Raw genomic sequence first — 16,412 nt, 5'->3', positions numbered from 1 at the left:
AGACACACCCCCCCAAATCAAACCAAACACAATGGCTATGTTACACAGAATAACACTCAAAACATAAACCACTCCTACTCAAGACTGGTGCCTATAAATCCCCAAGACAGTCTCACTGTGCAGCCCAGGCCAGCCTTAAGCGCTCAGTGGCCCTCCTGCCTCAGCCTCCCACGCCCTGCGGTGATGGCTTCAAATCACTCACAGGTCTCAGTGAAACACAGCTGCTGATTGGACCGTGCTGGGGAGAGGGGGATTCCCCAAGGATGTCAGCGCCACAGCTGTGGACCCCACTAGGAATAATGCTGAAAACAAAATCTGAGTGTGTTCCAGACCTGTGGGCCACCCCCTGCCGATGCAGAAGCACCTGGGTGGGTTTGTCACCCTGGGGACAGAGCCCAGGGCATGGCTTTTCTTTTTTTTTTTTTTTTTTTAATCTTTTTTTTGGTATTGACTGGGGATTGACCTCATGACCCCCTGCTTGCAAGGCAGATGCTTATGCCACCGAGCTAAATCCCCAGCCCCCTAGGGCCTGGCTTTTACCTGAGACAGTGTGTCACCAAGTTGCCTGAGCCAGACCTGACCTGTGGTCCTCCTGCCTCAGCCTCCCGGAGTGCTGGAGTAGTGGCAGCACCGTGGGTCACAGCTGAGCTTCAGCTGCTCCCAGATGCGTTCTGGGTAGTTTTCGTTTTGTTTCTTTGGACTTTTCCAATAGTTTACAAAAATAGCAAATATTTTCCTTCAGAATGAAAAGGGCTTTTTTTTTCTGGCCATAAAAGTAACACACGGATTCCAGTGCTGACCAGGGAGTGGGGGCCGTGCCAGGATGGGTCACAGACACGCTCCCTTCCCATTCACAAGAACCCCCAAGAAGGCAGGGTGCCCTCAGTTCCCTGTGCTGTCACAAGGTCACACAGACGGCCTTTGTTCTGTTTTCGTATGTTTGTGTTTTGAGGCAGGGCCTCCATTAGGCTGGCCTCAGGCGCAGGGCTCTCCTGCCTCAGCCTCCGGCGATCGTGGCCTCCACCCCTGGCTTGCGTTTGCTTCCTTAGGACACCCCAGAGGACCTGCGTTCTGAGCTCCCCTACCCCACAGTCACTTCTCCAGGTCTGGCCTGGTGCAGAGATGTCAAGGCAGAGGCCAGCAAGTGGGCGGCCGAGGCCCAGGGAGACGGCCCAGCCCGCGTGCTCAGGTGCCTGAGTGACCATGCAAGAATCCCACTCCAAAGATAGAACCAAGGCCAGGCTTGGTGCCGCACCACCGGGCATCGCAGCACCCAGACGCTGAGGCAGGAGAATGGCAAGCTGGAGCTGGGCCAAGATGCTGCCTCAAAATAAAAAGTAAAAGGACTAGAGATTTAGCTCAGCGGTATAAGCGCCTGCCTTGCAAGTGTGTGGTCGTGAGTTTGATCCCCAGAACTGATAAAAAAAGAAAAAGACAAATAAAAATAAAAAATAAAAAGTAAAAGTGGGCTGGGGTGAGCTCATCGTGTCTGCCCTGTCACATGGGCGTCGAGGGACACGGGCCAGCACTGAGGCCGGACCACAGGGCCACATCACAGACGGCAGGGAGAGGCCAGGGCACTAGGGGTCGGGGGAGGAGGGCGTGGGCCGCAGTCCCCCCCACACACACATGTCCTGTCTCCAGCCTGTGGCACTCGGGCTCGGCCATGGCCTTTGGATCCTGTCCAGAGTGGCATCCCCCACCTGGGCCACTCCCAAAGGGCCTCTCCAGAGGTCAGGCAGTGACCATGACTGTGGCACCCTGCAGGGCTCAGCCCAGCATTTCCCAGCCCTTCCGGAGCACCGCTGGGTCCCCGTCCACTGGTGGAAAAGTGTGTGGGTCCCTGAGGCTGAGGGACAGAGGACGCGTCTTGTTCCACCCCCCAGGGCCAGGCCCACCTACCTCCAGTGCTGCACACCAGCTCCTGGCAAGGGACAGTCAGACCCCAGACACCCCCAGAAAAGCCAGCCAGGCCAGTGCAGGCCAGGGACCCTCTGGCCTCAGTTTCCCACTGTGCACAGTGCAGGTTGCCAGGCTCCACCTCGGCCTCAGTCCATCAGGGCCCTAGGTGAACCTGAGGTACGCAGGAAGGGAGACAAAATACCCCCTGCTTCCCTGAGGGTAGGCAGAGGTGACCCCCACTCCCTACCTCTGGGAGACATGGTGGCCCACACCTGTGATCCCAGCACTCAGGAGGCTGAGGCAGGACCAAGAGTTCAAGGCCATGCATGGGCTGCATCATCATCTGATGCTGCTTCAAAAAAACCAACCAAGCAGCCAAGACGTGCACCCTGGCAACCCTGCAACACAGAGGATGGGGAAGAAGCCAGAGCCTGTGTTCAGGACCAGAGTGGACCCTCACACCCCGCGGTTTTTCCACAAGCCCCCCCCCCCCCGGGTTTTCCATCACACAACTGGGGCCTCAGCATGAATGTGGAGACAGACAAACCTTGGGGACCTTGGAGACAACTGGCCAGGCCTCCTCGGGTGATAGCCAGGACATCCTGGCCCAGGAGAGCTGGGGCCTGGCAAGCAGGGCCAGGAGAGGCCACCTTGTCACCAGCCCTGACACAGATCCCTAGTCCCCTCCACGCAGGAAGTGGCTCCGGTAACCCCGTCGCCACACAGGTGGAGACAGGAGAGGGAGGGATGGAAACAGTGCCCACCCAGGGTGGGGCCGCCACCAGCAGGGTCGGCCCGTCTGTCCCTTTAAGAGAAGGGGGAGCGCGCGCCCCTCAGCCACCCAGTCCTGTCCTCCATCCTAGCTGCATCCAAACCAGAAAGGGAAAATGAAAGAGGGACCCGGAGAGACGGGTCCCAGCCGGTGCCCCAGCTCCCACGCTTCGCCTTGAAGGCCGGGCCCTGGCCCAGGGTGAGTGGGGGGACCCGTGCCTATCTGGGGACGTCGGGGTCCTGCCAGGGACTGCGGGAGGTGGGAGGTTAGGGGGACAGGGCCATCCTGGGGTTAGCCGGGTCCTGAGCTCGGACACGGCGGGAGCTGGGGGGCAGAAAGGGTCCCCCAAAGTCCTGCCTCAGGGTCAGGATTCAAGGTTCCGTGCGGGCGCCAGCCTCCTCTTGGGGGCTCCTCGTCCCGGAGGGCGGGGACCCCGCCTTCCCTGGGACCCAAGCGCCACCCCCCAACACAGCAAGTTCTGAAAGCACCCCGCGCCTTCCCCAGCGCCCCCCTCCCCCGCGCCATGGCCGAGTGGGCCTTCCTGGGCTCGCTGCTGGACGCCGTGCAGCTGCAGTCGCCGCTGCTGGGCCGCCTGTGGCTGGTGGTCATGCTCATCTTCCGCATCCTGGTGCTGGCCACGGTGGGCGGTGCCGTGTTCGAGGACGAGCAGGAGGAGTTTGTGTGCAACACGCTGCAGCCCGGCTGTCGCCAGACCTGCTACGACCGCGCCTTCCCAGTGTCCCACTACCGCTTCTGGCTCTTCCACATCCTGCTGCTGTCGGCGCCGCCCGTGCTCTTTGGCATCTACACCCGGCACCAGGCGGGCAAGCGCGCGGGCGCCGCGGCCACGGCCACGGGGCCCCTGGGGACGCCGGGCACCTCGGGGACGCCGGGCACCTCGGGGACGCCCGGGCCCCCGGCCTGCCGCATGCGTCGCTGCTACTTGCTGAGCGTGGCGCTGCGCCTGGGCGCCGAGGTGGCCTCACTGGGCGGCCAGGCGCTGCTCTACGGCTTCCGCGTGGCCCCGCGCTTCGCCTGCAGCGGCGCGCCCTGCCCGCACACGGTGGACTGCTTCGTGAGCCGCCCCACGGAGAAGACGGTGTTCGTGCTATTCTACTTCGCCGTGGGGCTGCTATCCGCGCTGCTCAGCGTGGCCGAGCTGGGCCACCTGCTGTGGAAGGGCCGCGGGCGCGCCGAGGACGGCGACCTGGAGGGGGCGCGCAAGCCGCTCCCGCCGCCGCCGCCGCCGTCCCAGCCCGCGCGGAGTCGCGGTTCCCGCCGCGACCCGGACCCCGACCCCGACGCCCCGCCCGCCTACGCGCACAGCGCGCCCGACGCCGATGTCGATGCCAGCAGCGCCCGCAGCAAGGCGTCCCTGGCCGCCGCGTGTCGCGACCTGGCCATCTAGCGGCAACACCAACCCGAGGCTCCACAGGCGAGGGGACGCACGAATTCGATCCCCAGACGGTGCCTGAGGCGCGAACGCGCGGCAGAGGTGGCAGGAGTGGCCGGGTGGCGTCGCCCCTACCCAGAAGCCCAAGGAGGCGCCAGGGACGCACGCAGGTAGCGAGCTGGGCCGGCGGGGACGACGCCCACGGCCGTGCCAGGCGATGCCGTGGTCCGGGGACCGGGGCCACCGCGCTGGCCCTGTGAGCGCGCACCCCCGTGAGTGTGGCCGCGTGGAGAGCTGCGTGTGCATGGCCACGAGAGCCTGTGGTGGCATCCCCGTGGGTGTGCACACCCATACCTGCGTGCATTCGCTTTGGGGAGCTGTGCACACTGACACTGTCCTGCATGAGTCGTGTGCGCCCACAAGTGTGCACATCCATCCTGTGCGTGTACGCATTGTGGACACTTGCACATGTGCATCACGCCGGCATTCCACACCTGCGTGTAACTGTGCACACCTTCGTCTACCCAGTGCACACAGGTGTGTACACAGTGGGGAAGCCCAGTGTGTGTGCGTGTCTGTGTGTGCACGCGGGGTGCACGGCCGGAAGGTGTCCCCTCCGCAGGTGGAGGAAGTGAGTGGCAGGGAGGAACCAAGGCCTGAGGCTGGCTGTGGGCTCATCTACCCTCTCCCCATGGCTGGCCCTCTGTGCTCAGGAGCACCTCCAAAACAAAGCGGCTCCTGGCTGCCTCCAACCAGCATTCAAAGCCACCTGTGGCCACCAGAGTCCTCTGTCCACCTCTGCCCCACTGACCCTCCAGCAGCCACACTAGGGTCCCCCTTGGCAAGCTCACCCCAGTCCAGCGGCCTTGTCCCCGCCCCCCACCTCCATCAGAGGTGGCCTCCCATGCCCTCGTGCCTTTGTCCCCTGTTCCTGCTGGTGCCCCTGGCTGCCTCTAGCTCTGGACTACTAACCTGCGCCTCTGCAGCCCCGGTGGGGGCAGCTTGGCCTGGGCAGTCCCCTGCTCTGCAGCCCCAACTCCGCCCGCTGCTGCCCACCCAAGGTGCTGGTCTATTTCTTTCTGTGTGTGGTTTTGTTTTTGACATAGGCTTCCCCTAGGCAGTTCAGGCTGGCCCTGAACTTGCAATATATCTTCCTGCCTCAACCTCCAGAGTCCTGCCTGCTGCTTTTCGGTCCAATTTGGAGAAACAACCAGCTTTAGGAGAGGCCATCCCTGAAGGCCACACTCCAAGCCAGGTGTCCCCAGGAAGACAGCTCTGCTGCTGCTGCTGGGGGGCAGTGCCTTCTCCCTCTCCATGGCCCGAGGAGGCACTCGGTAAAAGCCATTGCGGCCCTGGGGTTCCTTGGGCTGATGCCCAGCAGGGACCTCTTGTGTCTCTCTGGTGCTGTTCATTGTGTCATGCCGTGGATGTATTCATTCAACAAACACTGCTGGGCACATACTGTGCACCAGGTGTTGGAGGTCAGAGTCGCCTGGTAGGACCTGTGATTCGACTCCTGTGAGCCATGTAGACAGAGCCAAAGGAAACGGAAATGGGTGTTGATGTTCTGTTTACTTCACTGCAGAACAGCCAGGCTGAGGTCGTTTCAGCCGGTGGTTGATATTAAAAAGTGTTCTTTTTCATATGAGTGGAGGCTCCCAGGCTGGCTTGAGTTCTGTTTCAAGGGCTTTTTCACCTGGAGGAACCTGGGTCGCCCCCTATGGCTGCCAGATGTCAGACTGCAGTGACAACGATGAATAGACACAGAATATGCAGCAGGTGGTGGTCAGAAGGGAAAAGAGTGACATCCCTGCCAGGAGGACCCAAGAAGTTGCCTGCAAAGCAGCATCTGAGTGTGAGGGCCTGGCAGGTTCAAAGGGCCTGTGGCAGAACGTGTGGAAGCCAACAAGGAGCTGGGGTGGCCACAATGAGTGACAGGGCAGGATACAAAGCAGCTAGAGGTGACCCCAGCTTCTCTAGCTGTTTGGGCCTGATGCTGGCTGCTCTACCCCAGGCCACCTCTACTCACCGCAGCCCACTCTCCACAACTCACCAGTAACCTTGGTCACCTACTATATCCTAAGTGTCCCCTCCTCTAGTCTGAGTGTCCCCACCCTCAAGGCACCGGGCAGATGCCCACCGCCTCGGCTGCAGCCCCCAAAGCCACATTCCAGCCCTTCACTCTGTTGGGAGTGACCAAGTCCTGCTCTTTTTTTTTTTTTTGGTCTTTTTCATTTTTATCGGTACTGGGGATCAAACTCATGACTGCCTGCTTGCAAGGCAGGAGCTTATGTCGCTAAGCTAAATCCCCAGGCCCAAGTCCTGCTCTTGAATCCCATGGAGACCTGAGCACACCCCCACCTCCAGGTTTCCCAGGAGCCCTGGCCTCACTAAGTGCCCAGCCACAAGCTCATGTTTCCCAGCGTCTGGCGCAGAACCCTGCTGGCCTTACTTCTTTTCAATTCAAATGTCCTTTGTAAAAATTTCTGGAGCTAGTGTCACATGCCTGTCATCCCAGCACTTGGGAGGCTGAGGCAGGAGGATTGCTCTGAGTTCCAGGGCAGCCCAGGCCACAAAGTGAGTTCAAGCCCAGCCTGAACTGCATGACAAGGCCTTGTCTCAAAAATACTACTACTAAGAACAAAATAAAAATTGCTGGAACCAGGGAGGGCCACACACTGGTAATCTCAACTAGTAGGGAGGCTGAGGCAGGAGGATTACAAGTGCCAGGCCAGCCTGGACAATTTAGCAAGAATCATCTCAATATAAAAAAAACGATGGGCTGGGGGTTTAGCTCAGTGGCATAAGCGCCTGCCTTGCAAGCAGGCAGTTCGATCCTCGGTACCGATAAAAAGGAAAAAGACAAAAAAACAAAACAAAACGAAAGGGATGTAGCTCAGTGGTACAGCACTTACCCTAGTACCACAAAATAACCCGAATAATAGTGTGCATATTAACCTAGTGAAACAGCACCGCGCTCTTCTCCTGTTTTTTCCCTCTAAGGCGGTTGTGACAGCACATTTCTTATTGGTTTTGGTTGTTTTGATTTTTGTTTCTCGAGGGGAGGTGAGAACGAGTCTTGCTATGCAGTTCAGGCTGGCCTTGAGCTCACTTTGTAGCCCAGGCTGACATCGCAGTGACCCTCCTGCCACAGCCTCCCGAGAGCTGGGCTCACAGGCGTTCGCCACCACGCCTAGTTTATTTTTGTTTTCTGAGACAAGATCCTGCTCTAGTGCAGCCTGGCCTAGCATAGAATGTCCTTGAACTCTCGGGGATCGCCTGCCTCAGCCTCTGAAGTGCTGGGATCACAAACCTGCGCCGCAGCCCCCAGCAGCACAGGTTGTTAAAGTGGCGTTAAATCCTCCTTGCGCTGCGCAGCGCAGGTGCAGCGCGCACCTTCCCGGGTTCCTCCGCGGCAGGGAGGTGAGCGAAGAGCTGCTGCCCCCTGGCGGGGGAAGCCACAATAGCAGGGCAAACCTCGGGTCCCTACCTCCTCCCACCAGGCCCTGGCGACTGAGCCGCTTCCGGGGTGCCGCCTGAGCTGTGTGACCAGGGCAAAGGTGCGGCCCTGTCTGAGCTAGAACGTTTGTGCAGTGTGCAACCCTACCTCCCCGGAGGCTGGGAGCACCGCGATCTCCTGGGCTCACCCTGTCGTGAGGAGCCTGACCCAGGCTCCCCAAGACCAAGGACTCTGGGTCTCAGCCAGGCCGGTGTTCGCAGGCTGCCAGCCCCCCTCCCGTCTCCAGAGTTGCCCCAGAGACCCCTAGGCAGACACGACAGCAGCCCCGAGGCAGAGGCAGGCCAGGCGGTAGAATAAATAGAACTTTATTCTTTACCCAGTGGATCTCAGTGGAAAGTCCAACAGTAACAGGGGCACCGCGGGGGCTCCGGGGCTGAGAGACCGGAGCCAGTGCCCGCTCGGTGCAGGGTGCAGCGGGGAGGGGCCTCCAGGCCCGGCCTGCGGGGCAAGGAGGGGGCACGCGTGGGGGGCGAGGCCAGGGAGACGGGGCTCGGCCGGCCGTGTGGGCCGCCTGCTGTCCACAGTGCGTGCGTGTGCGTGCGTGTGTCCGGGCCCCATGGGGTGCTGGTGGCTGTGAGGCTGGGGCTGAACATCTGGGGCCCCCTGAACAGACCCCGCAAATGATGCGGGCTCCCACGCAATAAAGCCTGCCCCACCCATGCCCGTGGGCAGGGGTGACTTGGGGGACATCCATACCCAGCGGCAGGCAGAGGGGGCTGGGGCTCCGCGGCACGGAGGGTCGCAGGCCTCCGAAGTGAGTACTTCACAGTATTAAAGAGAACCGAGGAGGCGCGGCTGCGGGGGACCAGAGTGCAGGGACAGCGAGGGGACAGAGCCCTGTGGTGCCCCTCCACCCCCTAGGGCCACCCCCAGCTCCCCCCAATACACAGCACGGATTCCTTCAGTATAAATGTGCTTAAAATGAAAATTCTTATTTAAAAAATCAAAACAAAAAAATTTAAAATAAAAACAAAACCAGCGAGAATTAATACCTGGGGGTTGGTACGGCAGAGTATGTACAGGGGGACCCCCACCCCGGCCACCCCCTCTGTCACCAACTAAGGGAGGGGGGCTCCAGCGGGGAGCGGATGGCTTGTGAGTTCGGGCGAGGGCCAGGGGCCGGCCCGCGCCTGCTGGTGCTGAAGGTGGACACGGTGGGCAGGGGTCCCTTTGGTCCCTGCTGCCACTGCCACCAGCCCAGTCCGTGTCACTGTCACCATCGCTGCGGGCCAACCGGCCGCCTCCCTGCCATCACGGTCACCAGAAGGTCCCGGGTCTGTCTGGACGGCTGGCGGGTCCAGTGCAGTCGGTGGGAGGCAGAGATCGCCGGAGCCCGGGGCCAGGGCTGCCTCCGGGCACCACCACGGTCAAGGTCACGGTTGAGTTCGCGGCTGGGGTCACGGCGAGTGGGTGGCCGGGCTGCTTCTGTTGGAGCTGGGGCTGAGGCTGGGGCTACAGCTGCCTGGCGGGGCGGCCAGGCCTCCCCCGTCCCGCCCGCCGCCCCCCGGCTGTCCGTTCAGAGTGTCCAAGCCCTCGGAGTTCTCCAGCATCTCCTGGATGAGCGGCGGCATGGAACCCGGGATCTCCATCTTCAGCGTGATCACGCGCTCGGCGCCTGCCAGGCAAGCGGGGCGGGTCAGGGTGCTGCCGCGGGGGGAGGGGCGCTCCTGACCCTCAGTCCGGGGGGCTTGGGACAGGGGAGCAAAGCCTCTAAATTTTACTATCACTGAGCCGGCCGTGTGCCACACGCCCGGGATCCTAGATTTGGGAGGCTGAAGCAGAAGGATCGCCGTGGATTCCGGGCCAGATTGGGCTCCACAGTGAGAATACATGAACTCCACGGGTGGGGAACTCAGGCTCAAAACTCTAAGCGACGGCTCTGTGTTCCCTGACCTGCCGCGCGAAGCCGCAGAGGGGACAGGCTGGGTCCCGACAAGCAGGACATCCTCAAGGCCTAGCAGGGCCGGCTCACCCTTGGCGCTGATGCTGCGCAGGTCTGTGATCTTCATGAGCATCTTGGGGAACATGTGGGGGCGGCTGGGCCTGCGCTTCCTCACGTAGACCTTCAGAGCTTCCAGCAGCGGCTCCTGCAGCAGGTCCACGCGCTCTGGCTGCTCCAGGTCCTGCCGGTCTGAGAGAGCCGGGAACACAGCTCAGCTGCACTGCAGGCTGCGGCCACCGGGGGGCGCGCGTGCAACGGCCGGGATTCCCCAAGGCAGGGCAAGGCAGGGCAGGGCAGGGCAGGGCAGGGCAGCAGGGGCACCTGGTAGGGAGGGAGGATTTAAGCACAGAAGGTAGAAGCAGAGGCTGCCTCAGCGCCCCTCACAGCCTGCAGGGCATGCAGAGGGAGGATTCCAGTGGCTGCCCACTCCCACCCATCACCATTCAGGACACCTGGGTGACAAGGTAAAAATTGAAATAAAATAACAGTAAATGCTCGGCGTGGAGGCACGCGCCTTGTCATTGCAGCACTTGGAGGCTGAGGCAGGAGGATCAGGGCCAGCCTAGACTACACAGTAAGACCCCATCTCACAAAACTCCCAAATGAAAACAATTAAACATAAGCATAACAGACACACTCACTGAGTTAACGTTAACCCAGCTGAATGATGCAGAGACTGCGCTCCTACTGAGCAGAAAGGGAGACTGTGGCATGTCAGGAGACTGCCCAAGGCCACCAAGGCCAGGGCTCCAGCATGGTGTCCAACCCTCCTGGCCCTGCTCTTCACCCCCTGCACAAGCACCCCCCAGAAATGGGGAGCCCAGGTTCCAGCCGCCTGTCCCCACCTTCCCAGAGGCCCAGTGAGCCCCACTCCTGTGCCTTGGTGTCCCCTGCGAGACCACACAGGTGCCACCTGGCCTCCCCCAGCCTCACCCACCTCCACAGATGAGGCAGATAGCGCTGAGCAGCCCTGTCTCTGCATCGTCCATCTCCAGGGGCAGCAGCTGGTTGGCGAAGGCAAAGACCAGGTCGGTGAGGGGGCCAAAGCCAGCATTGTGCATCTGGGTCCGGTTCAGGGTCAGCCCATCAGAGAAGGTCATGGTGTCCTGCTCGGGTGTGTACCGCGTGCAGATCCGCAGGATCTGGTGGCAGAGGGCAAGGCTCAGGGCTTGGGGCTTGCCTAGGCCCACAACCCCTACCAGGGACCTGCCACCGTGGATGGGACTCCAAAGGTGACAGAGGGTCCGCAAGCCCCAGCAGCCCAGAGCACTGGCAGCGCTGGGCTGAGTGTTACTGTAACTAATCCATCATGTGGGCCACAGCCCGCATGCAGTGCATACCTAGGTCACCCTGAGTCCAGGCAGGGAGCTCTGGGGAGACCAGCATCTGGGAGGCAGGGAGCTCGGAGCTCTGTAAAGGTCTCCTGGCTCAAACTCCCAACCCCCACGGCTGCCCCCCCCCACCCACCCAAACCAGCTTCCCTGGGGAAGCGTCTGGGAGACAGCGGGGCCCAAGCTGGTGCGTGGATGGCAGGGACCCTGGCAGCCCCTCTTGCGCCTGTGTGCTGGCTCCAGCAAGCCCACCACCGCTGCCTCCCAGGAGGGGACGCTGCCCCCCTTTCTGCAACAGCCCTAGGGGCCACTCCTCGGGGATACTGGCCCTGCAGCTCCCACTGCTAGGGCTCCCTCGCCAGGCAGAGTCCAGCCCTGCGCCCCTCACTTATTTGACCTGTGTCTGTCATCCAGGCAGCACCCCAGAAAGGTGTCAGGAGGAGGAGTAGGGAACCCTTGCCCGGCCTGCCCCCCAGTTTGGGACCAGCCAGTGAACTGGCCAGGCAACTCTGCTAGGGTCTGTACAGGGGTGGGTAGGAACCCGGGGGGATGTGCATACAGCCCAGCACCAAGAGCTGCTGGACGGGGCAGAGGATGGGTCTGAGGGGCGGTGGGCGCACCAGGATGTCCAGGCAGGCGGCCTTGAGGAGCGTAATCTGGTCAGCAATGGTGAGGGTGGTGAAGCCGGGCAGCTGCTTGGCAAACTCCACGGTCTTGATGATGCACTTGGTGGAGAGCTCGCTGAACTTATCCCACAGGTCAATGTCCAGGGACACACGCTGCTCCGAGCTGTTGTTCTGGGGGGCAGGACAGTGAGCGCCTTGCCACGGCCCCCGCCCGCCCCAGCCAAGGCCCTGGAAGAGGGGGAGCCAAGGTGGTGTAGCCTGGGGTACCCGTCGCGGGCCATACCGTAGTGTATTTGCCCAGCTGGCAGAGGGCCGGGAAGGTCTCCTGGTGCGCTTTGCGCACCTTCTCGATGAGCTCCCCAACCTCGGGCGTCAGAGTGCAGCTCTCTGAGCTCTCAGGCTTGGGCACCTCCTTCTTCTTCTTATTGCGGTCGTTCCTCACAGCTGTGGGAGACATAGGCAGGAGGTGAGCGGTCAGGGAGGGGCAACTACACAGCATCCACCTCAGGTCCAGGTCAGGCTTGGCCTGAGCAGGTCCCTCGGGTCAGCAGCCAGCTGCTCCGGAGGTCACAGGCACATGTGCACAGGGAGGTGAAGACTCAGTCCCTGGCCCTCCAAGCCTACTTTACCCACACCACAAACACCGCCCAGGGACCCCTGAGCACTGGGTGCTGAGTGCTGGCCCCTGAGTGCTGGCCACGCACACGGGATCCGCCCGTGGCATCAGGGCAGGGCAACTTAGGTGCCTGCATCCCTTCCTGGACTCTGCTGCAGGCCCTGCAGAAGGACTTGCCAGGCCTGCCCCGCCCCCTCCTGGGGTCCCTGGGACCCACTCTGAGCAGCTCCTGGGGCAGCCAGTGTCAGCCTCTGGAGCAGTGGGGCTCCCCAGCCCAGAGTGGGGGCCAAGTGGAGGAGACTGTCTGGGTCCATTAGCAGGGGAGCTGACAAATCGCCAGGGGCACTGAGCCGCACACACTGCTTGGCTTTAAAGAAGCGCTGGGGTCGTTACCAGCCGATTATCCCAGACACACGATCACTCACGGGCCAGTGGCGGCGCTGCTGCCTAGGCAGAGGGAGGGTGGGCGTAGGGTGGGGGGGTGGGGGCTGGGGGGCCTGGCATAATTTGGAGATCACTCATGTCGATTCTGCAAATTCAATAAAGTGCAGGGGAGAAGAGGGAGAGGGAGCAGGAGAGTGGGGGGATAATTTGGGAAGAGAAAATTGCAGCTGTGACAAGACGTTTATCATTCGGAAGCTTTAATTCTATTGAAATGGCAGCTGCTCAGCTCCAGGGCACAGAGCAGCCAGAGAAGGGAAGGGGGGCTGTGGTTGCAAAGGAGCGGGTGTCCCCACTCTGGTCCTTCTGCAGGCGCCCTCAGGGAGGAGGTGAGGGCCCTTCAGCCCCAGGTCCCCGACCTGCAGGCCCCAAGTGGCCATCCTTTCTGCCTCAGTCCCAGACTCGGGGCTGCCCTCCCATCTGCCCCATGCCAGGTGCCAACACACACAGGTCCCCCTCGCTCCCTTCCTGTGCCTCTGGTGCGTAAGTCGGACCACAGAGCCAGCTCCCCCATCCCCCAACCCCCTCCCCACTTCCTCTCCACTTCCCTCCTCCCCACAAAGGCCTGGGGGGGTGTCCTGCAGCCCCCTCCCCCACTGCATCCCCCAAGGCTCAGGCTCCATGGCAACGGCCACGCAGACAAGGAGGCGACTGTCAGCGTCATTTATCTCTGACATCATCAATCACTGGTCACCATGGTAACACTCATGATTCAACACAAGAGGGTCTCCCTGTCCAGCCTTCCCTGCCCTCCCTGGGCTGGCCTCAGCTGGGCCTGATGGGGACATCCCGCCCCCGAGTGCCCAGGAACCCTAGGCTTCCTCAGACAATGGTTTTCTGATGCTTGTGCAAGGTGCCTGCCCTGGCACCCTTTAGGGATACCCTGGCATCCCTAAAGATGCTCCCAACCCCTCTGCAAAGCCAAAGGCTGGGACAGAAGCCGCAGGGCGCAGATGGGCATGCGAATGCAAGAGGGGTGCCGCAAACCCTCACTCAGGTCCCCCCCCACCCCCCGAACTCACACTCCTTGGACATGCCCACTTCGAAGCACTTCTGCAGCCGGCAGTACTGGCAGCGGTTCCGCGTCACCTTGTTAATGATGCAGTTCTTGTCCCGGTGGCAAGTGTACACCATGTTCTTCTGGATGCTGCGCCGGAAGAAGCCCTGGGCGTGGGGGTGGGAGTCAGGCCTGCGCCTGCTCCAGCAGTGACAGCCCTCAGGATGCTTTGTGGGAGCCCCAGACCTGCCTCCTCGCCCCCCAGGTCCTCTCTTTCGGGGACAGCACCTCAGCCAGGCTGTGGAGTCGGCACAGGGAAACCTGAGGCTGGACTTGTGGGACGCAGAGCCTGGAACCCACTGCCCTGGCCCTGGGGTGCAAGAAAATACTGAGAAAGCAGCAGGATAGAGGGGCACACAGGGAGGGCCTCACACACGCTCTGGAGCCAGCACTGACCACACGGAGGTGCAAGGGCCCAACCGGGAAGACCCAACCCCAAGAGCCAGCCAGCCATGGGGAAAAGCAGGAGCCAGCAGGCCAGGCCTGTACGTTACTACCCGGATGCTACTCCACACCAAGGCTGGACCAGAGTCCAGGCCCAAAAGCCGGGCAGCTTTTTTGGTGGTGGCACTAAGGACTGAGCTCCCTTCTCTGCCCCTTTCACTGTATCTTTTTTTTTTTGGCATCGGGGATCGAACTTGCACCACTGAGTGAATCCCCAGGCCCTCCACCCACCTTTTTTTTTAAAATTTTGGTCATTTTGAGACAGGGTTTTGTTATGCAGCTCAGGCTGGCCTTGGGCTCACTTTGTAGCCCAGGCTGGACTCAAACTCGAAACAATCCTCCTGCCTCAGCCTCCTGAGATTACTTGAGACAACAGTTTCCCTAAATCACTCAGCCTGGCCTTGGACTTTCAATCCTCCTGCTTCAACAAACCCCAGGCTGCCCCCACCCCCACCCCACAGCCGGGATCACAGGTGTGCGCCACCACACCTGGCCAAGCTGGGCAGCACGTGGGCCACAGGAAGAATCCCATACAGAGGCTCAGGCCCCTGGGGAGAGGCCAAGGGGTCACCCAGGCCAGAGCCGCTGGTAAGGTACAGCCACACCTGTGCCCCTAGAGCCCACAGCCTGGGCAGAGGAAGGTGAGGCCAGGGCAGGGCGCCAGCTCTAACCATCTCATGCCAGGCTGCTGTACAGAGGCTCAGACAGGGCTGCAGAGGGCAGGCCTCCCAGGTCCCTGGCCAGGCACCACCAGCAGCCAGCTCACCATGGCAACCCAGGCAGTGGTGGCAGGGCGGGGGCAGCTCTCCCTGCCAGCTGGAGGATGGAGACCAGGAGAGGCGCCGAGGCTGTGGGGAGCCCTGCTCATCACGGAGGAGGATGGATGGCAGGTGTGCCTTCCCCAGGGCTGCTGCCAACTCCCAGCTAAATGAGAGCCGCAGCTGAGGACCCCTCACCCCTAGACAGCACACACACACAGGATGAGCAACAGGATGTCCCACCCTGACCGAGATGGTCCCCCAGCTCACCTTGCAGCCCTCACAAGCGCTGACGCCATAGTGGTAGCCTGAGGATTTGTCCTGGCAGACGAAGCAGGGCTTGTAGATGCGGGGCAGGGGCGGCGGTGAGGGCGGGCTGGGTACAATCTCCTCGGAACTGCTGCTCTGGGTCTCGATGGCTGGGGACCAAAGGGGATGCACCAGTTAAGAGATCCAGGTCTCTGGCCTAGGTACCCTGTCCCACTGCCCCCACCCTCCGCAGCCTGGATGGGGTAGCTCAGCACCCCCCACTAGCTCCCTCCCGAACACCAGGAAACCATCGGGTGGGTGCCTGCACAAGGCTGTACTCTGGGGCATGAGGTAGCGTAGCCATTGGCCTGATTTAAAGCCCTGGTTGGGGGACCTCACTGGAGTCCCACCCCCCAAGATAGGAAGGAGTTAAGGCTTGATGAGGAGTGAGGGAAGAGCACAGGAGCTGGGGACAGAGGAAACTGGGGTCAACAGGATATTCAGAGCCGGCCACTCCCTTGCCCCCTCAGCTTCCGCTCTCCCTTCTGCCCCCTCTGCCAGCAGCCCCTCCCCTCCCCCACCCAGACAACCAGGGCCCCAAGGCAGGGTGGGCAAAGAGTCACAAATGTGCTGGCGGCAGAGTGAAGACAGCTGGGCAGGGGATCCCTGAGACAACTGGAGTCCCCACAGCCCCCATCATCGGGGTGCCCCACATCTGGGGGAAGCCAGCACCACAAAGGGGGTTCTGTCCCCATCCATGCTCAGCCTGTTGGGCCTCAGGGCTACATCCGGGTCCCACCCTCCTGTCACTCAACTCCCAGAGGGAAGCCAGGAGGAGTGACCCAGCCATCAGGGCACAGGCCAAATCTCCCCGTGCCTGGCCCCATTCCCATAGCCCAGAACAGACCTGGGCTGGCCCAGGTGGGCCATCTGGACCCAGAGACAGGTAGTTGGGGGCCCAGGGTGCTCAGTAAGCATCACGGCAGAGGAAACCCAGATTCCCTGTGGCCACTCAGCACCGTGCAAGAGGTCTCTGCTACTTGCCAGGAGACAAACATGGGCCAGGATGCCCCCCCACAACCAGAACAGCTTCTGGCTCCCTCCCATCCCCACCCCACCTCACATGTGCCCACAACCCACGAGAGACACAAGTCCCACGATCGAGCCCCTGAGTCCACAAGCAAGGGGACACGGGGCTGGCAGCCCCCACCCCCTTACCTGCAAACATACAAACCACTGCCAGGCAGCTGGTGATAGGAACCAGGCCAGCAGCCTTGGCAGGGGCCCCCTGGCGGGGCCTGGGCACCACCGCCCCGGACAGGCCAGCTCAGCTCTGCTGTGGCCCCATGTCCCATGCCCAC

General features: G+C 61.8%; 2 protein-coding genes across 9 annotated transcripts in view; one reads left to right on the top strand and one right to left on the bottom strand.

The window, feature by feature from the left end:
* Positions 1 to 2,783: 2,783 nt before the first annotated feature.
* On the top strand, positions 2,784 to 5,715 carry Gjd3 (gap junction protein delta 3). Its single transcript, XM_063251507.1, has 2 exons — positions 2,784 to 2,872; positions 3,179 to 5,715. Exon 2 carries the CDS (start codon positions 3,198 to 3,200, stop codon positions 4,080 to 4,082), a length of 885 nt encoding a protein of 294 aa, XP_063107577.1. The 5' UTR covers positions 2,784 to 2,872; positions 3,179 to 3,197; the 3' UTR covers positions 4,083 to 5,715.
* Positions 5,716 to 7,875: 2,160 nt separating this feature from the next.
* Positions 7,876 to 16,412, bottom strand: part of Rara (retinoic acid receptor alpha) — a 40,945-nt gene continuing 32,408 nt past the window's right edge. For 4 of the 8 annotated variants that reach the window (XM_003466940.5, XM_063251504.1, XM_013149628.3 and 1 more), the window contains 7 exons: positions 15,073 to 15,221; positions 13,566 to 13,707; positions 11,770 to 11,930; positions 11,481 to 11,657; positions 10,467 to 10,671; positions 9,560 to 9,718; positions 7,876 to 9,202 (listed from right to left, as the gene is read on the bottom strand). In XM_003466940.5, coding sequence (XP_003466988.1) covers positions 8,985 to 9,202; positions 9,560 to 9,718; positions 10,467 to 10,671; positions 11,481 to 11,657; positions 11,770 to 11,930; positions 13,566 to 13,707; positions 15,073 to 15,221 — 1,211 coding nt within the window. In that variant the 3' untranslated portion in view covers positions 7,876 to 8,984. Of the gene's footprint in view, positions 9,203 to 9,559; positions 9,719 to 10,466; positions 10,672 to 11,480; positions 11,658 to 11,769; positions 11,931 to 13,565; positions 13,739 to 15,072; positions 15,222 to 16,412 lie in introns of all 8 variants that reach the window. The other 4 variants (XM_063251506.1, XM_063251505.1, XM_013149626.2 and 1 more) reach the window with 1 other exon arrangement.

This window comes from Cavia porcellus, unplaced genomic scaffold (assembly GCF_034190915.1).
Source record: "Cavia porcellus strain 051 isolate PalLab524CR breed Dunkin Hartley unplaced genomic scaffold, mCavPor4.1 scaffold_6, whole genome shotgun sequence".
Classification (NCBI taxonomy): domain Eukaryota; kingdom Metazoa; phylum Chordata; class Mammalia; order Rodentia; family Caviidae; genus Cavia; species Cavia porcellus.
Note: the sequence above shows the minus strand (reverse complement) of the source record. Positions and strands in the feature narration are given on the sequence as shown.